Source organism: Venturia canescens, chromosome 7 (assembly GCF_019457755.1).
Source record: "Venturia canescens isolate UGA chromosome 7, ASM1945775v1, whole genome shotgun sequence".
NCBI classification, from domain to species: domain Eukaryota; kingdom Metazoa; phylum Arthropoda; class Insecta; order Hymenoptera; family Ichneumonidae; genus Venturia; species Venturia canescens.
In genome coordinates, this window is record NC_057427.1 from 16,785,719 (window position 1) to 16,812,824 (window position 27,106).

The window sequence follows — 27,106 nt, forward strand, 5'->3', positions numbered from 1 at the left end:
CTCTTTGCTGTGATAGCAATTAATGCCAAATTCCTTATATCATCTCATATCAGGTGTAAATATATCTATAAAATGGTAAATTATAGAGTTATACAGTTGATTCATGGCAATACATCGACAGTGCTTTTCTACGAGTCACGCAAAAACGGTGAAAGAATTGAAAGAAAGAAAAAAAGAATATTTCTGATTTTTCCGTTCGACGCACTATATATATTCTTGTTTTCAACGTATTTATATATTTTTTTTATGCTACCTTTGAATGCAAAAAAAATGAATAGCTATAAGAGTTTAAAAGATGTTGAATATTAAGAAATATCAGATTATGTACAACGTTGATTTTAGTGTTTACAAAACATTTCAATTACGTTTAAAGTTGTCTAAATTGTTAGACGTCATGTCAAATAAAAAATTTCACAAATCTTTAAAATTGAATTCTTTGATGCCCTACTATGAATGCTTAATTTAAATTGAACGATGAATCGAAACATAATGAGAAGGACAATAAAAGAAAAATAGGTTTATCAGTGTGAACGAGAGGCTTTATTGGCTCGGCGATCAAGAAAATGAACATTATCGAGGATCATGAGTTGACGATTAACTTCAAAAAAACGAAATTAATTAAACTAATTTTGAGGGGATTGAGATAGGGTTGTCCGCTGAAAGGATTTATGGAATCAGCCCAATAACCGACCATCTTTGACTGCGTGCAGATGTCAGATGCTGTCAGAACAACCTGTAATAATTTAAAGAATTTGATATTGAAACCTTTATAAAATTTGCTGGAATAAGTCGATAAAAAAGAGAAAAACATACAAATATAGCCAGCTTCTCAATTTCCATTGCCCTCTGCTCCATGGATGACTTTAATTTTTGACTAATAGTTATAATGGTGAACTGCGGTGAGGCCACTTCGACACAGTCAGGGAACAACTCCAGGAGACCTTTACGCAACAATGTGGGACATTCTTGAGCCACGCAGTGACTGCTCCTTTTGAACCGCTCACTAATTTCCTTTACTGCCAATTCGGTTGGCAACTCATTGTCACCACTGACAGACGGAGAACGACTTTCGACATATGCTGTTGTGGTTGCATTTAACCATCCACGACCTGCACTCCTTATTGGCATATAAAATCTAAATCCTTTTGGTGCTATAAGTTCCCAATTTGGATTGACGCCAGCTCGTGTTATCCAGATCTGTAACAACGTTCAAACTTTTGTATGTAACAAATCAAAACCAAATAGGTGAGCTTCTTTTCAGATCCCAGTAGCATTAAACTTTTGCTATTACATTTTTGAACATTGAAAATACCGACACAGAATAAATCTCATTAACGATTCCCTTTCACAAACAATAGTTTATGGTACGATTTATTTGTTCTTAACTCATCTATTTTACCGAAAATATGGATATGTACTACGAATTATTTTTTTCGGATAATTGAGTTCCGCTTTTCCGAAGAAGATAATAAATAGTCCCCGAAATAAAGAAAGAAAAAATGGTAGAGCACAGCGAAGCTCCAAAGCATAACCTAATTTTCTAATCTGGTTACGAAGATACAATTACGATTTTTGATTCCATCATATATAGGAACACAATTGAATAATATTTTACAAAGTAATAGAATATGATTATCGCAATTCAAAAAGAGAAATATCGTGTAGAGAAGTTCGAATTGATTTGCAAAAGTCAAATATTTACCACGCAGAGGCTCGCGTATCGGATTTGATGAGTTCGTACGAATTGTCGGGTGTTTTCAGCGCTTTGTCGAGAATATTTAGCCTACAATACTAAGCCAAAGAACTCAGACTCATCTCTGACTAAGCTGACAGGTGTGATATGTAATTTCTCTTTAGTATTTTACTGCGATGCATTCAGTAAAATGGAATATCAATTTTTGAGGTTATATTCAACAAGTTTAAGTTTCTCTAAAAAAAAGTTCTGCATGAATTCCTCATCAATGCATTCATTCCTTGATAAAAACAGGGTACGGATTTCACGTTACCGATTGGATAACCAACAACATTCTTCCAACTACTGATTGTTCCCAGAGCTGCCCAGTCTGTACAGAACATCAAATTTTTAAGCATGCCTCTTGGGTCTCAATAAAATTGTGCTCTCAATATCTTAGAAAGTACTGTACAATTCTACTATTCATTTCGTCACTCCGTATAAATTCACTATCATATATCTCTACTCTAAAATTATTTTCCTACCAACAAAATGAATCGCTTCAGTCCATGCCAACAGCACGGGGGTCCGCATTTATCCAATAATCACAAAAATTGAAAACAATAATAAAAAAAGGTGGTTCAAAAATGTTTAAATTTTTGTTCAACGTACTTGGATCGTGGGGAGAACTTTAAGAATAATTTTTCAGATTATCAATGAGAATTGATCATTGAAAAATGAACAAAGAAGTTCCAGAATAAAATATTCAATTATACCAGCTTGATTTACGATGAAACGTCCTTGTAGAAGGGTGGAGGCTGAACCTCGGATTGTGCATCTTCGTTATTCAATGGTTGGCAGTTACAGCAATCATAAAAACCATAGCACCAGTTTCCAACCTGCGTTCTCCAGTTTCTTGATCGGATGTAACAGCCGCTGTTAAAACCAGCCCCGAACGAACCTCGCCCAGTTGCGTTGCTATAACTTTTGGAACGGTGCAAAACACAGCTGAAATTTCACCAATCACAAGAATATTTATGTAACTGTGTAAAAAAAAAAAAAATGCATATAAGAATAGTTTATATTTCAATTGTTCAAAGTTAGTGTTTTTTCAAAATTTCACGATGAATTATTGAAATTTTATCAAAGAAAGACGATAATGAGCAATCTGCAGGAGTTTGGAGAAAACCGCTGGTAAGTTGGTAATAACTGGAAAAACGTACGAATATAGCCAGCTTCTCAGTTTCCATTTCCCTGCTCCACGGGTGACTTTGATCACTTAATTTTTGACTTAGAGTTATAATGGTAAACTGCGGTGAGGCCACTTCGACACAGCCAGGGAACAACTCCAGAAGACCTTTACGCAACAATGTGGGACATTCTTGAGCCACGCAGTGACTGCTTCTTTTGAACCGCTCACTAATTTCCTCTACTCCGAATTCGATTGGGAGTATCATTGTCAATCAACAATGAGTCGTCGACTACCCTATTTAGAAGAAAATTCTTTTTTGAATGATAAGTCCAAAATATAAATGTATTCCAATAATTTTTCGTCTTTACAAAATTAAAAAAAAAAAAAAAACGAGTAGCCCAGCGAAAAGAAATGAGAATTTTTTTGACTCGAATTCAAATTTTTTAGTTTCTTCTTCAAGTACGACGAAAGATATTAGTAAATGATTGAACGAATATTGCGATAACCAGTTGATGTTGTATTGTTGAATTATCAAATATTTATACTGTTTTTCTTTTTTTTCGCTTAAAATCATGTGAAGCAACGTTGCTTTGGAAGAAAAAAGCTCTCGTGCCCTTACAATTTTGCTTCTCTTACATGCAGGATTTTCTGTCTTTTTCATTTTATTTTGTACTCGAGATTTATATTTCTTTGAAAGTGAAGGCAGAGAAGCGAGAAAATGGCTGATAAAAAATCTCACCGGTTTCACTCGTTCATCATAATGGCAATAAAGCAATTAAATTGTCTCGAGGCTGCGTGAGCGATTCGGAAAAAAATTCCGTCAACTTATCATACAATATTCGGCTCGACGGACGTGAAGTTTTCTTGCGTTTTTTCAAATGTTTCGGAATCCTCGGTGCTCGAAGACGACGATAAATCGATGTTTCGGGCTGACTCCTGTTCCCGGAATATGACGGATGCGAGTAGTTGAAACTGTGTTGGAAAAAAAGATACAATTTTGATAAACTCTAAATGTTATAAATAATGAAATTAGTGAATATGAAAATTTGCATTTTCAGTAAAATCGCTTATTTAATAAATAAAAAAACCTCTTTGATTTGCTCCTCGTCGTCATCGTGATCGATGATATCGGAAACTTCATTTTGAAGATACTAGAGAGCCTCGATGCTGTCCCTCCGAACAAATAGTAAATTTTTCTCACGTAGTCGTAGATCAGCTGATGAGCGAAACGCGGGCATGCTGGCTCGTAATCCTGCATTTTGCTCCAGTATTTTTCGCCTACGTTTTCGTTCCTGTAAATGCACGACCATCGATTTCCTCGAATGCTTTTTCAAAATTTCACGATTGAAATTTTCTCAAAGAAAGACGATAATGAGCAAACTGCAGGAGTTTGGAGAAAACAGCTGGTAAGCTAGCTGTTCCAAAAAGAAAATAAAATAAAAAACTTACTTACCTTATATCTGATTTTAATCAATCCTCATAGCATCTTGGCTGGTGAAAAGGGATAAAACTTTTAATCTTTCGTACTGATCGTTCAGTCCGGCAGTTCATTTTATCTGATCGATAGCTTGCTTGGAAAACGTTAAGATATATTAGTATAAAATGTAGGTCGACTGCTGTAGCTGCTGATCAGCTGATCCCACATGCATGTACAGCATGTGCTTTGCGCAAGTGCACTGCGCATACCCGCTGCGCACACCGGAAGTGCCTCAGTTCTAGGGACTCTAGGTGAAATCACCTAATTATAAATCATTTAATATCAATTAAAATATCAACTCTCGAACGATTTTCTTTCACTCTCAATCTCTCTCAAACGATTCTCAAACGATTAAAAAAAAAATGAAACGTCTAAGTCCATTTTTCCAGGAGATAAAATAAATGGGGGCCAGCTTCACGCCAAAAAATAAAATCATTTTTGCCAAAAAAATAATTACTCTCAAACAATTTTTCTTTTCTCTCATACTCTCTCTAACGACTCTCAAACGATTTGCATTAACGAAAGTTTAAAATAATTAAATGGGGGGGCCAAGTTAACGGAGGTTAAACGTTGTCATTTGTCATATACAAAATGTCTGCCGTGACACTATAGATACCATCGATAATAATAATCATCAATTTAAAAACAAATAAAGCGTGAGTACATGTTATATGTGAATGGAAATGCAAAGCTTTTCCTGAGTCCTGAATCGTTTTCTTTAATGATTACGAATTACACATAATTTTGTCCTAAAACTACCGAGTCTCTTGAATATAACCTCAAACGAAATGCTATAAAAGCTATAAAAAGTCTTCCGAATATTTTGTTATTTCCGACGCACTGTCCAGCGACCAGGTTACCGTACTATTTTATATTAGGCTAATCATCCGAATTCTATATTGCTGAGAATTTTTATCGTTCATCGAATTGGACGAATAAACGTCTTATTCGTTCGGATTTGTAACAGTAGTGCTCGTTTGGTAACAGTGCGTTGAAAAAATAAACATGATGTCTTCATAACATATTTCTGGAAGAATAACTTTATTTGTACGGTTGCCAGACGATTAGATATGACTATTTTTAATTCGCTGGTGAGTCTATGAAAGCAAAGTCAATGAAAAAATATATTGTAAGGAAAACTGTAATGATTTTAATAATACTTGGTGTCTTTTGATGATAAAAATAATATTGTTCTGACAGGGAAAAAATGGTTTGTGAGAAGTGTGAACAAAAATTGGGCAAAGTGATAACACCTGATCCTTGGAAATGTGGAGCTCGAAATACAGTAGAAAGTGGAGGACGTAAAGTTGGTGAAAACAAAGCATTATCTGCATCAAAAAATCGCTTCAATCCATACACGGCTAAGTTTGAGATTTGCAGGATATGCAGACAAAAGGTTCATCAGGTTGGCTCGCATTATTGTCAAGCTTGTGCCTACAAAAAAGCCATTTGTGCCATGTGCGGCAAAAAACTCATGAGTACAAAAAATTACAAGCAGTCAGCGACATGAATATCCAAGGAATCATTGAATTCTTTGAATAAATTTATTGAGTATATTTGTAACACCGAAGTACAAGCAAAATCTGTCACTTTGTGTTTAATTCTTCTAATACAGTTTCTAAATAAAGATAAAATTATTTTTTCAACACTCATCGATGACATAACATTATAAAGACTTGTTTGTATTCTTAGCAACTAGCATCGTATTACATCAATAGAAAGTGAGAGTTAAACTTTTAGAAAATTTTAGAAATTTGGTTATTTTCAGAACTTTTAAATTTATGTTATGTGATTTTTTCAGTACTCCATCAAATTTTACATTTTTTTTAGAAGCACTCAGTATCCTTATGTACACGCTTCATTGATTGAACAGCAAAAAAAATTAGAAAAATCACTGCAGCTGTGAGACTTCTACTGAATATAAAAAAAACAATGAATCTTTTATGCGTTTACAAGTAATTCATACACAAAAACCTAGCTCGTGAATGTCTCGTGTATTTGCTGACAAACATTTCGCACAAGAAGATAATCAGAGCGACAATGAAACCACCAGCCAAAACACGGAGCTACACACCACAGAGTCACATCACTGTACAAGTCTTTGGGTGTGTAAGGTCTCGAAAAGTGAATCTGCTTTAAACGGCTCATCAATCCAGTATCTTGAAAGTGCTGAATACTAAAAAACAATGGATCTCAATAAGCAAGCAATCGGTTAAAAAATCGCTTGCTTACATTTCGACTTACTGGTAATTTATGGTGTTTAAGAAGCTGCTTTTTTGCGTCATTATCATACCTAAACTGTCACTTCGACCGGTCGGAATTTTAACCAATTTACAAGGCAACTTTATGTTGTTTGTTTTTAGCAGAGCGTTGCTCGTTATTGGTAAGGCAACTCTTTCGCGGCAAACCTTATCAAAATACGCATATATATTATAGTAATTTTTAATTTTCGTTCTCTCTGCGTAATTAAGCGTCTTATAACACCTGGTTAACAGTGGTAACCATCGAAAGAAAACTTTCGTGCAAAAAACTATTGGCATACCTGATCGAGTCCTATTAAATCTCGAGGAAGACGATCTCTGGGTCTCATTAAATTCATCATTTTTGACATAACAGGGTCGAATGAAGTCTGCAATGGAACCAAAAGTAAAATGAAAAAGAAATGTATCGCACTATAATTAATTTCGTACAAAAAATCGCACTATCAATTTGTCGATTGCAAGCAGCTGAGACAACCAAAGACGAGACGAATATCGAAAAATAAATAATTCTCAGTGGAGTCCGGGCAGGAAATTCTGTAATATCGTTAGTTCTGTTTGCTTTTAATAGTGCGCTGTCTTTATTACTTTTAGCGTTGACATAATTAAGGTAGTTCCTCCACGAGACAGTTAAATTAGGAAATTATTTAAATTTGGCATACGTATTGTTTAACATATGAACAACAGCTCTATAAAATTTTAACAATTTTCACCATCCTGAACTCGAGATATATGTAATTGAAGTTGACTCAACTCAAATTAGGAAGTTTATAAAAAGCGAGGAGGAGCTAGAGCAGGATATCACAGATATTGAGAAAAAAAATCAAGGTGATTGACCATCTAGTTTGACAGATATAGTCTCAAGAAGTACGAAGATTTAGGCTGCACTGATTTAATAAAAAAACGGAAACAAATTGTTCCGCAACATACAAGGGATATTATTGTGCATCGATAAATGAAAAAAATTGTACATAATATATATGTTCAAGCTTCCAAAATAACTTCAGTTTATATTATTCAATGACGGCAATTTTTACTTCCCATTTATTCTTTCAGCGAATGAATTCCATTCGGAATAAGAACTAACCTATACTATTATTAAGAATATCTAGAGTCGCGGCAGCGACTCTGAGACAAGTACATTTATAAGATATGACGAGTTGCTGCCAGAGACTCTTTACCGGAGCGATTAAACTAATATTGAATCGCATTCCAACAAATTTTTAACCAGATTCTGCCGTACAATTTCGTTTTTTTATGATTGATTTTTTATTGAATGAATAGTGATGGGCCAGACAAGTACTTTTAACACATATTTAAACATAATTTGTAGTATCGATCCAATCGACGTCGAATTTTGTGAATAATACCAGAGAATCCTGAAAGTCTAAGAAGAATCGATTTTCTTATAAGTCTCTGCCACCATAGAGTAACAAATGACTAGCTTTCATGTGATTTTTTTGGATTTAAAAGCTTCTTAGAACATTTTAATAATGTCAAAATTTGGAGTTACTAATAAAATACTTGTCCACCGATTGATATCATAAAGTTTAGTGCTGCACGTAATTAAAGTGGTAACTTTTTTCAATTCATTAGAAAATACTTGACCTTGAATTGATATAATAAATTTTAATCCTGCACGTAAATTAGATGAAATTGTTTTCAATTGATTTAACAGTTCGAATCAAATGAGAAGAATGAGGTATCGGCTTCCAAAATGATTTCAAGCGCGATTTTTCGGTTTTTTATTTTTTTACTTGTTATTTGATTCTTTTGAAACTTTAAAAAATAAATACAAATTAGTTTTTTTTTAAATATAATGTTTTTTCAAGATTTGTGAAATTTTTTTCGAATTGTTCTGTATTTTTTTTACAATTAAAAAAAAAATTTTTTTAAAGTTTTTTTTATGGATGGAATTATCAGCAAACGACGGACCATCAATGTACTTGTCCCAACCTTTTTTTTCCTAGGGGAAGTTTATGGTTTGATATCACGTCTCTTTTCTTAGAAGTTCCTTATTTATGTTCAGATGACTATAGGATTTTAGTTTAAATTTCTATGAATTATTTATGATTTTCGGCTTATAACGTTGGTTTTCACGAAAAAAGACCTATTTTTCTTCAAAATTGTACTGGAAATATTTCGTCACAGTTCTATCCTTAGACTTTAGCTATTTTTTTCCTTGCACTTTAATATGCTATGCTTATTGGGAACCCAAAAGCACGGTAGAAAGCGGGTAGCGGTCCGAGATATGATTTTCGGCTTATAATATTGGTTTCCACGAAAAAAGAACTATTTTTCGTCTAAATTGTACTGGAAATATTTCGTCACAGGTCTATCCTTGGACTTTGACGATTTTTTTCCTTGTACTCTAATATGTTTTGTCCATTAGAAACTCAAGAACACGGAGCAATGCGTGTTGCGGGCCGAGATATGATTTTCGGCTTATAACGTTAGAAAAAAGAACGGAAAAGAGAAATGATAGATCAAATTCAAGACACAACAAATCCAACAGAATTGGCCATTTTTAAATGTCGCTTTCGCATTCTGAATCTAGACATTTTCGTGTCATCCAAAACGTGCCCCCGATGAAATACAGTTTGCAAGTGGCCGCTGAGATCCAATTATCTACAGTTTGATAGTTGCCGAAAAAAGGTATCCGGAAACATTTATTATGTCAGAACTCAAAGACGCAAAAAAAATTGAGCGTATTTAATTCAACAGAGCAACGGAATTCAAAGACGTTTAAGGTACCTGCATTGGTTTTGGAGAAAAACAATTTTAGGAGAATTTAGAAATTTGAAAACTACGAATAAAATAGAAAAAGAAAAATTTAGGAATTTAGAAAAGCTGAAGACTTTTGTGATAAAGTTTCCAGATTACATGCTACAGTTGGAGTAAATAATTTGAATGATTGGCACACATCCTACGACACAAAAGTATGTAAGTTTGAAGATATTCGCTCCATACCGCATTAATACAAACTTCAATACTATTTGAAAAGTAACACTTTAAAACTTGCTCAACCAAGTTCCATTACATGATACCATAATCAAAGATAGGGGGTGATACTTATTAGCACATATATTTATCTACAGAAATTTCAGAGTTCGCAGATATCTGCTGCGATTCAATGTATCTGCGCAATGAGTTTGGAAGACAGCAATTTCAAATCCATCCATAAATGAGCAACTGAAGACTTTTCTAATGAATTTTTCACTTCATATTTATGTTACGGTGACAGTCAAAAAGTAAAATGAATGGCACAGTATATAAATTTTATAGTTGGTTAATATTTCAATGATCCAAATCTATAGTATTACAGTGAAAAGTTGTTAGAAGTCATGATGTTACATTAAAATGATATAGCGCACATGACATTCAGAAATTCTGTAGATTTCCATGATGTTGGCAGGTATTATACTTAATCGCATCCAAAACTGAGCAACTGTAGACTTATCGTAATCAATGTTTTCACCAATAATTCCACATTTGCAGTTTGCAGAATAGGAATACTCAACATACACGTCATTTCATAAGTATTGTTGTCAATATTTGTGTTTGGCTACCGCATTCCAAAGATTCAACTTTTCATATTATCAGCAAAAAAAACATCCAAAGACTTTTTGGAACAAGTTTCAAAATTTATTACTCGACAGACCAGGTGGAAAAAGAATAACTACACTTATATCAAGACCAGAAACTGCATGTTTTGAGAATATGATGTACAAAATGTGCAATTGATGATCATATAGTTGGAAACCTCTTGAATCACGTTGCCACAATCAGCATGAAGAAATAGTAGAAAATCATAGGACACATATTAGGCAACCAATTAATAATATGTATCAATCCGCTGCAAACCGATGGAGTCAAAACAAGGATCGTAAAGAGCAGAGCTAAACTCAATAGGAAGCATGATATGGGAATATTCAAAAATAATGATGACACAAGAAATAAATTAGAAAACATTTATTCGATTGGAGTTTCTCACATTATATATACTAACAGTTCCGTGTGTTCTTGTTTTATTAATTATCAACCATAATATTTCAGATCGCAAAAAGAAAATTTGACATTATAGGTTGACGAACATTTTTCCTTACAACTTCCAGACCTATTTTTGATAAACTGATTTGCGTTATTTATATTATTATTCACTAACTGTGCGAACGTTTGTTACATTTATCCCGCACTTCGTAACGTCAAACCCCGGCCGGTTCGTTACGACACAGCGATCAAACGGAACTCGCATATATAACCTACATTAAACACTCTACCAGATGCAAAACATGCCCAACTTTGGGGGTTGATTTCACCCCTTAAAAATAAGTTTCGGCCGATAAAAAAAAATACGTGTTTCTTATTTTTTGATAAGCTACATTCTATGAAAAGAATACTAAAATTGGAAGGGGCCAGTGTTCAAAACAAAATTTGACATTTTAAGGGCGTTTACCCCCTTAATTTTTTTGATCTGAGGAAAACCCGAAAACACGTCGATTTTATTTTTTTTTGCTCTGCAAAATGGCGTTTGTTTTATTAAAATCGGATAGTAAATTTTTGTTAAACGAAAAAATTCTGAATATTCGGGGGTGGTTCACCCCTTTGCCGTAAGGGTGCATAAGAAGTTGGACATGTCATATGGGTTATTTGACAAGCCGAACATTTTGCAATTGGTTTCGTTTCGATCGGTTGAGTGCTTCTATATGAAACACTCTACCAGACGCAAAACATGCCGAACTTTGAGGGTTGATTTCACCCCTTAAAAATAACTTTCGGCCGATAAAAAAAAATACGTGTCTTTTATTTTTGGATGGACTATAAGATAGAAAAAAATTATCAAAATCGGAGGCGGACACTAAAGTACCTTTCCTTGTAAGGAAGAAAAGAAAAATTCTCCAAAATCTGATATAGGGAATTTTTGAGGATGCTCTTTCAGAATTTGGCATTTATTTTGTAAAATTGAATAAAAATCTTCAGTATTTGCATTTTGAATTGGAAAGTCAACAATTTTTGACGTTTTTTTCCTTCAAATCGATTTTCATTACTGTTGCTGCACTCAAATAACCATATCATCATCAGCAAAAGTGTTCTCATTGTCTGATCTTTCCAAAACACTGGATGTAACCAGTATTATAAAAGTATGTATAAATACTCTTTCCTCACACAGTCTTTCCAAGATGGCGGTTTTTTCAAAACAGCATGATGTAACTTTGCGTGATTTTTTTCCCGAAAGTCTCAACGTAACAAAGAAATATTACAGAACAAAAAGTATTGAGCATCGTCTAAAGAATACGTCTGATTTTTATCAAAAATTTTCTAGCTATTTTTGTAATTTTCATTTTTGACAATTTTTGGAAAAATTTTTAAAATTCGGAAAATAGTCACACGTATTTTTTAGATGATTCTCAACAATTTTTGTTGTCAAATTTTTTTGTAAAGTTGAAACTGTTTGAAAAAAAAATTATTCTCCATCGCATAATAAATAGGTTCATAATTTTGTTCTCAAAAAGTTTCAGCTTTAAAAAAAATGTTACATAACAAAAATTGTTTGAGAATCATCCTATGAATGCGTGTGAATCTTTTCAGAACTTTTAAAATTTTACAAAACAACGAAATTGAAAAATACAAAAATAGCTAGAAAAATAAAAAAAAAAATCACACGTATTCTTTAGATGATTCTCTATACTTTTTATTCTGGAACATTTCTTTGTTATGTTGAGCCATTCGAGAAAAAAAATCATGCAAATTTTCATCATGCTGTTTTGCGAAAACCGCCATTTTGCAAAAATCAAGTGAGAAAAAAGTGTTCATCACCAGTGCTCTGGAAAGGTCAGTCATTGAGAACACTTTTGCTGGCGATAGTATGATTATTTGAGTACAGCAACAGTAACGGAAATCGATTTAAAAGAAATAAAACGTGAAAAATTCTTGACTTTTCAATTCAAAACGCAAAAATAATGAAGATTTTAATTTAATTTTACAAAATAAATGCCATATTCTGAAAGAGCACCCTCAGAAACTTGCTATGTCAGATTTTAAAGATTTTATCTTTTGTTCCTCAGTTAAAACTGATGTGTACTTGAAATTGAGTGTCCAAAATTGTTATTTTGCGCATTAATTGGTTAGTATGGTGATGCTATACAACATTTTGAGGGTAGGAGTATTGGAAATTTTTTCCGTGTAGCAACATGCTTGTGAAGTAATTCCTGAAAATTCCAAGATTTTCCAAACGTATTGAGATCCACAGTAAAATCGTGACCACAAACGCAGAAAAATTCCATGTATTATAAACGAAAAACTTCAACCCCCGTGGTCGAGGGTTAAGCATTGTTCTAAAAATATGGAAAAATTGCAGCATTATTTTTTATGTATTTCGAACCGATTTAGGGGGCGGAAACGGTAAAATTTTGATCCCAAATAACGACCACCCTAGTGTGTGTGTAAATATACCTAAACCAACTTGCATGTACAATAAAACGATTTTTATTTTCAAAAAAACTGATTTGGCTTAAGGGGGTCACCCCCGGTGGGAGCCGCATTTTTTGGGGTTTTTCCCCGATGTTTTTGGGGCAAGGATAAAAAATATAGACTTTTGAAATTTGAAGGTTTCATTCAATGGTATTCAACTTTATGGTAGAATTTTTTAACTCTGATATTTCGGGTTTATTCGGTGTAAAACTACTTCAAAGGAAACCATCTGCATGGTCTCCACGATTCCGGAGGTTCCGTTTATCTGCAATCAAAAAACCAAGGAGCGTTTTGATTTGTAAAGCAGTGGCTATCGCCTGAACGTACAGAATCATACAGAAATATTAAAAATTAAAGGATTATTGAGCTATGCAATATTTTGGAAAATTTAAATCAGGTGTTTCAAAACGGACAAATCCTTCAATTTTTTATATTTCTGTATGATTTTGATTCCGGTGATAACCACTGCTTTACAAATCAAAACACTCCTGGTTTTTTGATCTCAGATAAACCGATCCCCCGGAATCGTGGAGACTATGAAGAAACATATGGGTTCCTGTGGAATAGCATTACACCGAATCTACTAGAGATATCAGAGTTAAAATTTCTACCATAGAGTTGAAATACTATTGAATAAACCCTTCAAATTTCTAAAGTCCTTTTTTTCCTTGCCTCAAAAAAATCACGAAAAAACCCCACAAAATCCGGCTCCCACACGGGGTGACCCTCTTATGTTGTATTTCATTATTCCAATCGATCAATATTGCGTTATCTGAAAAAAAGATTCGAATGCCTTAGTCGTTGAAATCCTGTCGTTATTTAACGACTTAATCTCAACATTGAAATTGATAATTCGTTACAATTTTTTGAATTTTTAAATATATTAGCCGTAATTTGATTAAAAAATTTTTGGTCCCTTTTTTTCGATATCTCTTTCGACGAGGCAGAAAATAATTTTAATTATAAATTTTTTCAATAAATGTCGTTTCGCAAGTACACTCTGATGGGAGATAATCATTACCTAACATGAAGATTTTTCCCATATCCTGTAAAAATTTGTCAAGTTCATAGTGCAAAAAAAGCAGTCAAATCAAATCATAAGTCACAGCACGAATGCTGTTGAAAAATTGGAGACAAGTACATTTATGTTTTATGTCACCTGGACAGTAAACCCCGTGTGACACTCATGTACTTCAAACCACAAATGTACGATGAATTATAAGAAGTTGTTCGATCTATTCTCTTGAAACTTACTTCAAATGAGCAATTCATTACTAAAGGTCATAAATAAACCATTTCAAACGTAATTAATAAAAAAAAATGAATCTGCTAAATCTTGGTAATGTATGAAAAACGTTTGGTGTTCAAATGAACAAAACGTTATCAAATAAATGCAAAAGTGACGAGTACATCGGATGACGAATGAAAAAAATTAAAAACATAATGGTATGTAAAAAAAATTACGAAACCAACTGTAAATAATTTCAACAACACAATTGAGAAAAGCTTTCACAAATCGTGAAAAAAACATTATATTTAGAAGAAATACAAATCCGTAAATATATTGTAAAGGAAAAAAAAATTCAAATAAAACGTGAGAAACTCATTCCTACGGGAAGCATCCGGAACTTGAAAAAGTTCTAGTGAATCAAAAAGTTACCAAAAAATCGCATCAAAGGTAAAAGTCATTTGTTACTCTATGGTGACAGATACTTAGAAGAAAGTCGATTCTTCTCAGATTTTCAGGATCCCTTGGTATTCACAATATTCGATGTCGATTTCGTGTCGGTACAAATTATGTTTAAATATGTGCTAAAAGTACTTGTCCGGCCCATCACTTTTCATTCAAATTGCTCATTCAAATAAAAATCAAACTAGACCTTAATTAATGTATTATTTTTATGGAACTAGTATTAACGCTGCCGTTACACGCCCACTTGAATTCGAACATCATTCCATATATGCTCGGCGGCAACTATTTCTTCGTAACAATTCACTCATGTTTTTATGTTGATTTTAACAAAGTGCAATTGTGTACGTGATAATAAAAAAAACGAGATTGTACAAACGAATCCTCTCGAAAATTTATTAAAATGCGATTTATTATCAGTTGAATATCTTCAGTAATAGAATAGGTTAGTTGCTATAACAAATAAAATTCGGTTGAAGAAGGAAATGTGAAGTAAAAAATTGCCGTCATTTCAATATAAACTGTGGAGTTGGAAGCTGGACAATGCTTATCGTGCGAAGGATACTTTTTCATAAATACGCAATAATATCTCTTGGATATTACAGAAAAATTTGTTTGCATTTTTTTATAATGAATGCAATTAAGTTAAAATCTCTTGGAGATAATTTTTTTAATTCCCTCTGTTTCCCTCTGTACGCATAGATGTGATCCATCAGATCTAGAAGAGCCCTGATTTTTATTTGAATGAGCAATTTGAATGAAAAGTGATGGGCCGGACAAGTACTTTTAGCACATATTTAAACATAATTTGTACCGACACGAAATCGACATCGAATATTGTGAATACCAAGGGATCCTGAAAGTCTGAGAAGAATCGATTTTCTTCTAAGTATCTGTCACCATAGAGTAACAAATGACTTTTACCTTTGATGCGATTTTTTGGTAACTTTTTGATTCACTAGAACTTTTTCAAGTTCCGGATGCTTCCCGTAGGAATGAATTTCTCACGTTCTATTTGAATTTTTTTTTCCTTTACAATATAATTACGGATTTGTATTTCTTCTAAATATAATGTTTTTTTCACGATTTGTGAAAGCTTTTCTTAATTGTGTTGTTGAAATTATTTACAGTTGGTTTCGTAATTTTTTTTACATATCATTATGTTTTTAATTTTTTTCATTCGTCATCCGATGTACTCGTCACTTTTGCATTTATTTGACAACGTTTTGTTCAATTGAACACCAAACGTTTTTCATACATTACCAAGATTTAGCAGATTCAATTTTTTTTATTAATTACGTTTGAAATGGTTTATTTATGACCTTTAGTAATGAATTGCTCATTTGAAGCAAGTTTCGAGAGAATAGATCGAACAACTTCTTATAAATCATCGTACATTTGTGGTTTTTAACTATCACCGGTTATAGATACTCCGATATACATCGCACCAAAATCTTCAATGTTAAGTATCTTCTCTGGAAACGTTTTATGGGTAGAATTCAAATTTTTTAAGTTGACGGAAATAACGAGACAAAAAGAAGACAAAAGTTTCATAGACGCTCTTAATAACCTTGCAAGAGGAATAATGTTTGAAAGCGACATTACATTAATTAGATCAAGGGAAACGAGTGAAAAAGATGTACCAAGTGACACAATAAGATTATATTATGATAATTGTGCAGTGTGCAGTTGATTGATAGATACAACAAATTGAAAAATGAATTAAAAGATTGGATAGCTTATACATCAAAAGCAAAAGATTCAGTTTTAGTAAAAGTAAGTAGTAAAACAAGGAATAAATTACTTACATCATTGAAAAATAAAAACAGAACTGAATGTGGTGATTTGGCTTACAAAATTACTTTGACAATGGGAATCAATTATATGATCACTAATAATATAGATGTGACAGATCGCCTAGTTAATGGTGCTTGTGGTAATTTAACACACATCACGTTTCAATCTGGAATAGAAGAACCAATAAAAATATCGCTCGATTTTAACAATGATGCTGTTGGTATTAAACAACGCAGACCACTTCTAAAGTATATGAGTGAAAATTAAATTGAAATGAATCTGTTTCCGATATCACTAATTCCTCTCGTATTAAACACAAATGAAAGAATGGGATACCAAATTGTAAGACAACAATGTCCAATAACACTTGCTGAAGCTTTAGCAGTACATAAAAGGTAAAGTCAAACGTATGAAAAAGTTTCTATAGATCTCAGAAAGAATTCACGCATGACAAGGTCAATACTTTATGGAGTTATCATGCAAAATTCCACAAGACAACGAGTTCACAATTTAATTGATTAATAGATAGTGGTCTGACAAATACTTTTGACCAAATCTACAACCATCCGACATCCATCCAACAGACGGGAGGAATGCCGAATTCTTTACAATTGACTAAGACCGACGTACAATAACGTCGGATCGTAATCTTTGATAAATTTTGACCGGAGTCTATGAGAATTTCTATTTTCTCTTTTTTTGTCTATTTTCACCGAAGTGTTCAATTTTCTCTCGAGAACAGACTGGCGATCCACTCTCTCCCCACTCCCGATAGCTGGATCCCCAGTCATTGAAAATCGATAATTGCGCATGTCAACCCTCGAACTAGTTTTATCCTTATCCGAGCGACGATAGTCGTTATTGTTTTCTCTATCCTTCGAGCACTCGTCGGTCAAGATGTAATTCTAATATGATCGACTCGACGAGTCTTCGATGAACATGAGATTTCATGAACTTATAAATATCGTTTTGCCTAATATTAGGGACAACATAAATGTGACGACATAACTTCGGTACACTCAAGGAGTTTTAGTCGAGCATTGATGTTGAGGGAATTTTATTCTCCTGTCACAATTTAATAAATAATTTCGCCACAAAAATAATTTTCTTCAACAGTCTAGTAATATTAGTGATAAGCGTACGAAGCTACCAAAAGCATTTTTTATGTAAAAAGAATCTTATTAGAACAGAATTTCGGGGAATAAGGAACAACAACGAACATAAAATAGATTGAAACCCTGTAACACGTACAATAAACAATAATTTTTATTTCAAATATACATAATCAATTGTCTATTATAATAGTTTTAAATGATTATTCTAAAAAATAAAATGTACATCTTATAATATCTCTGATTATTTGGATACAAAAGAGTAAAAAACAAGTGTTAAATATAATTAATTTTATTAATTTTCCAATCTGCTATTATTCGAGTCCGTTTGCAGAACGAATTATTCGTATCGTTTAATACCATAATACCATAAAATATATGAGAGTTTTTTTCACGTTCCTGTAAACGACATGTGTTTGTGAAAAAACTATTCCATTTCAATCGTCGTCGATACCTATCATTCTTTCCACCGTCCGACCTGACATGAAAATACTAACAATTATATTGGATTTCGAATTTCTTTGGGATGTTCTCCTCAAATTGTTACGGCTCCGGAATTCCCTTGGCGGTACAATTATCATCAGACAAGTTTATATACAAATTTTGTAAAATTTGATGAGAAAAATTTAATTGAGCCACAATTTCGTTCAATAATATCAATCAATATCTTTTTACAACATCAATTTCGACTCAAAACTTCCACCTGAACGAGACCAGCGATCGAGGCACTACTTAAATTTGTTATTAACTGATTCTTCCACTTAAAAAAGCATTACTCTCCTTAAATAATTGAGCACGTTACACGGAATACATTTACAAACAATATTGGGAAGTTATTTATAAATAACTCCCACCACCGCAAATCGTTTTATTCAGAGAAAGTAGTCTCAGCGAGCTCGGGCCACTAGACGACAGGGTTGTCAATGTACTTGTCCCGAGATTCTACAGAGTCTCGTGATATGGGCAGATGATCCATTACTCTTCGACCGCAGTCTGCGCGCTTGGGTCAGCGATTTGGCTGCCGATTTTTTCCAAAAATTAGGTTATAAAATAAAAGACGATCCTCCAAATTTGAAGTCCATTCATGAAATTTTGACCGCTATAGAATTTTTTTGAAATTCTTAAAAAGTCATTATTTTAGGCATTTCCATGATTTTTTTATGCGAACTCTATGAGATTTAAAGACTTGTATCAAGCGGCATTTTTTCTTAAACCTTCTACTTTTGAGAAAAAAATATTTTTTCACTCCAAACGAAAATACGGTTGAAATAGCACCCTTATCTTAAATTACTATTTTCACGAAATTTCCCACATTTTTGAAACGCGGCCGGAGCGGTAATTTTTCACGTGAACAGCTTAAATAAGCTCTAATTTTTCATCTAAGGATATTCTCTAGAACTGCATACATGAATATTTGTATGTTACCGCGTTCCTTTTTATACACAGCCTCGCGAAGCTACTTGATTTCTGAATAATCGACGTTTTCAAACAACTGCGAATTTTTTCGACCTTAATGGAATGGCTCGAGAATTTTTCAGGGAATGTATCTCATTCTATACCCAAGCAACACTGGAAATTTTTAGAATGGGTTTTAGCTGGTTAGTGAGCTGTGGATTTTTAAAATTTTCCAGTTTCCCTTAATTTTTTTCACGTTTACGGCATCATCAACGACTTTTTTAATTTTACGTAATAGTTAACTCTAATTTCGTATCAATTCAAAATAAAAACATTAAAAAACGTAGGTGTGCGTGTGCAATTACACACCATGGAAATGAATATGAATACTTGTATGCTGATTCCCGAAACGCAAAATATGATCAAATTCTGGAAATGTGGTATGTTTTTGTGTGAAGTATTGAAGAAGTCGTGTAAAAATTTAACAACAATAAAGAATCTCGTTACTAAAAAATTGACGTTACTATAAAAAGAAACGCGGTAATATATAAATATTCGTGTATGCAGTTATAGAGAATATCCTCAGATGAAAAATTAGAGCTTATTAAAGCCGTTTACATGAAAAATTACCGCTACGGCTTCGTTTCAAAAATGTGGGAAATTTCGTGAAAATAGTAATTTAAGATAAGAGTGCTATTTCAAGCGGATTTTCGTTTGGAGTGAAAAAATATTTTTTTCTCAAAAGTAGAAGGTTCAAGCAGAAAAATGCCGTTTTATACGAGTCTTTAAACCTTATAGAGTTCGCATGAAAAAAATCACGAAAATGGCTAAAATAATGACTTTTTAAGAATTTCAAAAAAATTCTACAGCTGTCAAAATTTCACGAATGGACTTCAAATTTAGGGGATCGTCTTGTTTTATATTGATAACCTACTTTTTGAGAAAAAATCGGCAGCAAAATCGCTAACTCAAGTGCGCAGGCTGCGGTAGAAAAGTAATGTATCTGCGCATATATATAGTATTAGGGTGATGCACAGAAATCGATATTTTTTTCTCGGAATTTTAACGAAAATCGTTAGTACACCAAAAAAAAGTAATTTTTCCAAATTTCAGAATAAAAAGAAAAATTTAGATAGTGCTCAAGCCATTTTTCGATATTTTTCTGTTTTTCCGCAAAAATTGCGAAGCGAAATTTTTTATTTTTGCTTCTATAGCAGAAAATTTTCATATAAAATTTTGACACCGTCAAAAAAGATTAACAGACTGCCTCGCATAATGTATTTCTTTTTTTTCTCCATATTTAGCTATAAATCATAAGATTAAAGAACGTGTGGTGGTTACAAATGGCAATTTTTATCGTACTTCCAAAAGAAGGGCCGAATGTACTTTGCAAAAATACATTAACCTCAACATCGTTTTTCAAAGTTTCATGTTATAACAAACATTTTTACGTTTTCTCAAGCGATTGATTTCAATTTTCCTGTATTATTCATGGATATATATTTTTATACACGAAACCTGAATAGGGCATCATACAAAAATGTTAACATGCTAAATAAAGTTGTGTTTTGCCGAATTCAAATTCTTCTACTCAAAGTCTGATATTTCACTATAGAAGACGATAAAATTTAAGAATTTCCTAGATTCACCATTTGTTACAAAAATTAGTAAAATATTTTGATCCAATTCTGCTGGAAAAAAATGTAGATTAATGAATACGGAATCGCAAATAATTCTCATCAAGGTTCCAAAATCGGTATCGTAATTTTGGCGGATATAAAAAAAAAAATAAAAATGTCAAGATCGAAGTAGATCTATTGTACGAAATTGCCATCCTGTACAAATTCAAATAGTTTGTATGTAAGCAAACAGTTTAGAACTCAAAATTTTTGCAATTTTGTGTGCATTAGCCTATATTTATTTTCCATCAGAATTAAGTCAAAATATTTTATTAATTTTTATAACAAATGGAGAAACTGGAAAATTCTCAAATTTCAACATCTTCTGCTGTAAAATATCAGACTTTGAAATAGAGAATTTGAATTCGACAAAATTTTGAAAAACTATGTTTTTGCAAGACTTTTATCCCTTCATTTGAAAGGACAACAAGAATAGTTATTTGTAGCCACAAGTTTTTTAAAATATCAGGAAAAATATCGTGTTAACTGGATGCTGTGAGAGGAGGCACAATATTCGGAACGGCGTGGGCTTTCTCAGGGAAGTATGAAAGTTGGATTCTATGCCGCAGAGACTATAATAGAAAAACACGCAGAGTTTATAAAAGGAAGAAGGATTGGAATAAAATAATACGTGACTGGCTCCAGCAGAAAAACATCACTTTAATATAAAATGCCTTTTTGTAAAATCGATTCGGACTTGCCGGCGACATTTCTATTTATTTTTTAGTGTTTTGGAGTCGAACCAGGAGGGGAATTTGAAAAAAAAAATTTCAACCTCAAACTAGGACCACCCTAATATATATGTATCTGTTGTATATATATAATGTTAGAAATACCATTATAAAAATATATATTTGCGGCACCAAATAGGCTTAAGAACGATGTTTGTCATATCAATGTACATATCTTACTTAGCGAAAACAAACGAAAAAAACAATCGAAGATTATTACAATTGGATCGATTGCGAAAAGTATTAAAATTTACAGCCTATACGTACGAATGTGTGTATCAGGAGTTTGCTTTTTATACACAAATCGATAAAGTTTTAATTGTTTTTTGAAAGAAGCATTCTCGATAGTGGTTTTTTTTTAATGGTTTTGAGACTCATGAGCAAAACAAAAGCATGCCATTTCGTTGAGTGGTCAAACAAAGTACTTTGTTTATCACCAAAAACCGCAAAAAAACGACGTCGTATGAATATGGCATTTGCTATTTAGCATTATAATGCTTTAGCAAAGTGGAATCGACGATATTTGATTTCATCCTCGAGACATCCGCGTGATAACATTATTGAATGCCGTGTGAGTCGAAATGATTTGCCAAATATATTATGCTGCTCTCCTAAAAAGTCTTCGTATCTCGATGAGGAAATAATAGTGGGAGTTAACAATGAGAGAAACCAAAAATACTGTGAGTTCTGCGGTATAATTGATTGGGGCAAATTAATTGTTATAACTAGTGACCGGTATGTTACAAGTGTTATAAAACGCGCTAACTCGATATTTATTTGCTACTCGAGCATGTATATACTGCTTCTGACCCTCTGAACCTTCATCCAACAGTTTACGATATATTCCTTTCCCTCCCTCTCGCAAATTCCAATATTTAATTTAATTTAACATCTAATTTTCACCATGAGTGGTATTGGACATCGTAGTTTTTTGTAGCCATGTACATAAATGTGGATATATTGATTTTAGAAGCTTTCAACTGGCTGGTATTCAAGAAACGCCAACATTTCACACCTTTTTGCGAATACTGGATACCTCTTTTCCTAGCTTCAATAGTTACGTACTCGCTAAAAATTAGCCCTCATTTTTTCATTCAATCTTGTCTCCTTCAATCCATCAAGGAGATCAAGCGTCATAAAAATAATTGCCACATTACCATCACCGAGAAAGTTAGTCCTTATGGCACATCCTGACAATGAATCTCTCGTCATTCTCTCGTTTCATGTTTTTCGCAGAGCGAAAAGTAACTTGAATAGTTTTTGTTTAATCTAATGGGGAATTTGATTTTCGTTCGATAACAGACAAATACGGTTTCAATTTTTTGGGATTTTATCGCCGCCTGCCTGAAGCAAGCCTGAAAGAAGCAAAGCATTCTTTCCCTCTTTCCCACCGTTTAACCTTCAAGTTTTCTGGATGAGAAATAAATGATTCCGTGGATTTTCACTGTTTCGAGCCTCACTTCACTGATCTAGAATCTTTTTTTCGTTCACGGAGGAAACAACGATGTTTGTAATCGGTTGTTGTTGACTGCAACCGTTATCTCATGGATTTTGTTATTTATTCTCACCGAGATTATACCAATTTTCAAATTTTTTGCTGTCCTCTTTTTTGGGGGTTTCGGTTTCGTGGAAGACTGATTTTTTGCTGGTATTTTCGCTTTTGTCTTTACCTGTAGCGGCCTTATATTCGGAGACATAAACAACTTGTTTGTCGGTGCTCCCACAGTCCTTGAGCTGCATTTTGGAAGCATCGTTTCTTCGCGGTGGTACGGGAGGTTTTTTGCCGCCAGTTGCTTTTCCGTTAGAGGTTAAACTTGCCTCGTTTCTGGCTGGTTTGACGTATTCTCTCTTGATCGAATTGTCAGCCAGATCCTGCTGAGTATTCGGGGCATTTCCCCTGTTCGTAGATAAATTAATTTCAGTAATATAAGTGAGTTTTTGTTGGGATGTAGAGCTGGGTATAGGTGTGTTGGGCAATGGTGGTTTCAATTCGTGATCCTGACGTCCATAATCACAAGATTCCCCCACGAGACCGCTGTCCTCACTGTTTTCACCGCTTGAAACACTCACGTTGCTGACGTTATGGCGATTGAGAATCGGCGACGAAATGATCTTGCTGTTTACCGTGATATTTGAGCCAAAATCATAGCCTTCCTCATCCTCATCTGCCACCAGATCTCTTAATTCCTTGGTCGGCTCATTCTTTTTGTCTTGTCTCGTTTCCATATCATCGTCAAACTCGATTTCTCGTTCCCTCAACAATTTCTTTTTAATTCTCAATTCGATCGGAGAGACAGATTTTGATCTGATGTCACCAGGATTTTTTTCAGACTTCGAGATACCAATTTTAAAAAGGGACATCGATTTATCATCTTCGGTCGGACTTTCCGGTAATTTACTCACTTCCTGTGGCTGCCAATCTAGTTTGTCACCAATATTGAGAGTGTTGCCGTTGCTGGCGGCCTGGGGTCTCTCACTTGAACAGTTTTTATTGTGATGGGAATGTTTACGGTCGCAGCCAGGACATCCGGTAGTGACAGTCACTCTTCTCATGGGTTTTTCCTCAACTTCTTTCTTCCCTGCATACAGAAAATTCTCAGTACCGTCGTTGCCGTCAATGCTCATCCGATCATCGTCCTTTTTGTTCTTAACATTGAGATTTTCGTCGTTCATAGAAGATCCACCGATTTTACGATCGAAGTAACGTAATGCTGCGCCGAACTCATCGTCGCGAGCAGGATTTACCGCTAAGCCGGACAATTCGCTCTTTGCAGCAATCTCTTCGATTTCTAATTCGTCATCGTCATCCGAAATGACTGGTGTTTTTCTCCTAAAATCCGAGTCGATCTCCTCAGGAGTTGAACTTTTGACCACTTTACCATTGTTGACGATCAGTGCCAGTGAATTGTCCTCATCGGGATTAAACATTCTTTCGGTACGCACGAATTCCTTAGTGACCACGATGCTCACCGGCAAATTATACAATTCAATGCTTGTGTCATCCGCCATTTCAATAGGCACTAGTTGGCCGGGAGAATCGGTGGTTTTCTTCCTACTCTCCTCATTCTTCAATTTCATCTCGACAGCAGATTTCGAACGTTCCAATGTGCCATTACTACGTTTACAAGTTCGCGTTTTCGGCTCGGTACTATCAATTTCGGGGTTTGTCCAAATAGCGTCCTCGAGCGTTCCCCACTCGTTCGACTTCTTCAATTTTCGCCGATCGAAAGTGTCCATGTCTTCAATTTTCGTCAAGTCTTCCGTTGACTCGTGAATATCATCGGGTGTGACAAGTTTTCGTTTCTTTGAGCCCGTGTCAGCCATATCAAGACTTTGCGCTCGTTCTAACGTCGCCAAACTTTTGTTCTCATACTTTGAGAGATCACCGAGACTCGCGGCTTTCCGGTAAACATCGTCGTCGTCGACCTCATCCCCGTTAAGTTGACCTTGACCGCAAGGCAATGGGGTGTGATGGACCGTAATATCGGCAGGTTTGAGTTCGATCGTTGTAAAACTATCGTGGATTTCGCTGTCGTTGTCAGAATCTGTCTCGGTTTTGTGCCTTTTAGAAGTGTTATCCTCCAGCACTTGACTTCGCACTAACGATTCTTTTCCGACGGATCCATCACGAACTTTACCTACATAATCGTTGAGCGATTCAGCATAATCCGTTATACTTTCGATACTGTCATCCGGATTCTCACGCTCGATTTTTTTCGACGATACTGCTGGGTTATTTCTCTTATCAGAAAGGATGCTCTTGATTCCGTTGTCGATAGTTATGACAGTCGGTGGTGCCGGTGCTTTCCTCTTATTCTTATGCGGGCTCTTTGAATCGCTGGACTCGGAATCATGATCAGCGCTCATTGTTTTCGAAGCATTCAACAACATCTCTAGGCTGTTTTTACGATTCCTTCTCGCTGCCATAGCCGCATTGTGCACTTCGGTTGGTACTTCTGTTGGGATGTCAATCGTCTCCATTACTCCCGAAGATTGTACTGTACCAGATGCGGAAAAAGATGTTTCTTTCGTTGAAATTTTCTCACTTGTATCGTAATCATGCGTTGCTTCATCGGTGATCGATATTCTCGTAGTTGGAACTTCATTTTGACGCGAATTTTCCCTTTTTTGATAACGTTCAGTGATAAGGTTGTCGAAATGGTTTATTCTCTTAGAATTTGCCCCTTGTTTTCTAATGTTCGCGTCCGTATCATCAACTGCCTCATTCTCTATGCCTAATTTACGTGAATTTCTTCTTTCAAGATTCGTGTTGTGCTCGTTTTGATTCTCGATCCTGTGTACCGTCCCATCCAACGCTGGCAATACTTTTATCCCGAATTTGTGGTGATGATTGTTCTGTATTTTTGTCTCTTCGTGATGGCGCTCGAGCGTCTGACTGCCGGGTGTCGATTTGGACGACTTCATCGTTGAATTCATCGTCGAATAATTCGAACCGAAGGATTCGTTTGGATCCGCTATGAAAAGACGTTTCGAGGAAGTTTTGTGCGCTTGTGACAGCTCCGGAATCGATTGACTTCGGTAAAGCGGATGACAGATCCGCGACGGACTCGGACCCACCGTCTTCTTCAGCAAAGTTGTCGGACGCGAACCCGTTGAGTTTCCACCGCTCTCAACCTCCAACTCCACGTCGTATGGTGACGCATAACTCAATATCGTTAGTGCATCCTCATAAACCATGCTTCTGAAACTTATTTTCACGCTTGCTATTCGATCGCCTGTCAAACAAAAAGAAAAAAACCATTTTGAGACACTAGTAAATTCACTAAATGTATACACATTCTTTTCGTGTTAATCTACTCTTTTTATTTTACCCCTCTTTATGCTTTTCCTGAACGTAAATTCACGATGTTTATTCATAAATATATATTATATACCATGGCCCCCTACAGTATTAATATTCCTAATTAGAATTCTAAAGTATTTTCGTTTATTCAATGATAATCATGTTTTCATTAAAAAATTGAATTTACTGCGGTCGCGTAACAGAAATTAGAATATTTTGCTTTTTTGTTTTTGTCTGAACGCAATGTTTTACCGATTCTGGCGAGAGAGTTCGAAAAACCCGGAAAAACGATTCGAATTTACTGTGTGAAACTCAATAAAATTTATTTCATTTTATACTGTAAACATTTTTTATTGCATTAATCCCGCCGAGTTTACATTTTACTTATTTTTTCTACACGCCTATTAATTCTATTGCGAGGCGAGAATGCAATAATTATGTCTCCCGCGCTCTAATCTCGAATTTTCAATAATTAAATCAATTTTCATAATGTCCTGGATGATCCGGCTTATAATTCTGATTTCGTGCAAAAATCCAAGAGAGATTATTCGTTTTTTTAACAAATTTTCGATTTTTCATTTTTAAATCTGCACAAACTTCAGTCCTCTTGGATTTATGGTTAAAAATAGTTTCCCCTTGCTTCTATTGAATTCAAATCCAAATGCGATTCTCTTAATTATTATCTTTACAAAATTTTGAATATTATTTTCATCGTACGGTAAGTAGCCTTATGGTTTAATAATCAAATTTCCATTATTTATATTCCTTAAATGAACCCGCTGCTGACTGGACGGTTCATTGGCGGTTAATGCAATTCAACTGCAAACT

The 27,106-nt window shown here is 34.3% G+C and overlaps 2 protein-coding genes and 2 long non-coding RNA genes across 8 annotated transcripts in view; 2 read left to right on the forward strand and 2 right to left on the reverse strand.

Annotated features, from left to right (window-relative positions):
* Positions 1–517: 517 nt before the first annotated feature.
* On the reverse strand, positions 518–4,535 carry LOC122413939 (cobalamin trafficking protein CblD-like). Of its 4 annotated transcripts, XR_006261662.1 has the most exons (7): positions 4,318–4,535; positions 3,953–4,156; positions 3,604–3,836; positions 2,896–3,158; positions 2,449–2,680; positions 2,345–2,361; positions 1,084–1,197 (listed from the first exon to the last, which is right to left on the reverse strand). XR_006261662.1 is itself a non-coding variant. In XM_043424633.1 (3 exons), exons 2-3 carry the CDS (start codon positions 1,126–1,128, stop codon positions 581–583), a joined length of 468 nt encoding a protein of 155 aa, XP_043280568.1. In that variant the 5' UTR covers positions 1,129–1,197; positions 1,703–1,841; the 3' UTR covers positions 518–580. The 4 variants fall into 4 exon arrangements, 2 of the variants coding, with proteins under 2 accessions (XP_043280568.1, XP_043280567.1); XR_006261661.1 differs by lacking the exon at positions 2,345–2,361 and having other exon boundaries at positions 1,060–1,197; positions 4,318–4,526; XM_043424633.1 differs by lacking the exons at positions 2,345–2,361; positions 2,449–2,680; positions 2,896–3,158; ... (1 more) ...; positions 3,953–4,156; positions 4,318–4,535 and adding exons at positions 518–733; positions 1,703–1,841 and having other exon boundaries at positions 814–1,197.
* Positions 1,705–2,135, forward strand: LOC122413942 (uncharacterized). Its single transcript, XR_006261667.1, has 2 exons — positions 1,705–1,833; positions 1,988–2,135. It is a non-coding gene; the product is annotated as an uncharacterized lncRNA (long non-coding RNA).
* Positions 4,536–4,599: 64 nt separating the features above from the next.
* LOC122413941 (uncharacterized) lies at positions 4,600–5,930 on the forward strand. 2 transcript variants are annotated; one of them, XR_006261665.1, is made up of 3 exons: positions 4,600–4,997; positions 5,542–5,647; positions 5,722–5,930. It is a non-coding gene; the product is annotated as an uncharacterized lncRNA (long non-coding RNA). The 2 variants fall into 2 exon arrangements; XR_006261666.1 differs by lacking the exon at positions 4,600–4,997 and adding an exon at positions 5,004–5,432.
* Positions 5,931–17,805: 11,875 nt separating this feature from the next.
* Positions 17,806–27,106, reverse strand: part of LOC122412933 (uncharacterized) — a 49,642-nt gene continuing 40,341 nt past the window's right edge. Inside the window, exon 4 of the mRNA XM_043422927.1 lies at positions 17,806–26,210. Within this exon, the coding sequence (XP_043278862.1) occupies positions 23,029–26,210 (3,182 nt within the window). The 3' untranslated portion in view covers positions 17,806–23,028. The remainder of the gene's footprint in view (positions 26,211–27,106) is intronic.

Coding starts and splice junctions, on each gene's coding strand:
- LOC122413939 (XM_043424632.1), bottom strand. Junction 734..813: donor TTGAGAAGCTGGCTATATTT/GTATGTTTTTCT, acceptor AAATTATTACAG/GTTGTTCTGACAGCATCTGA.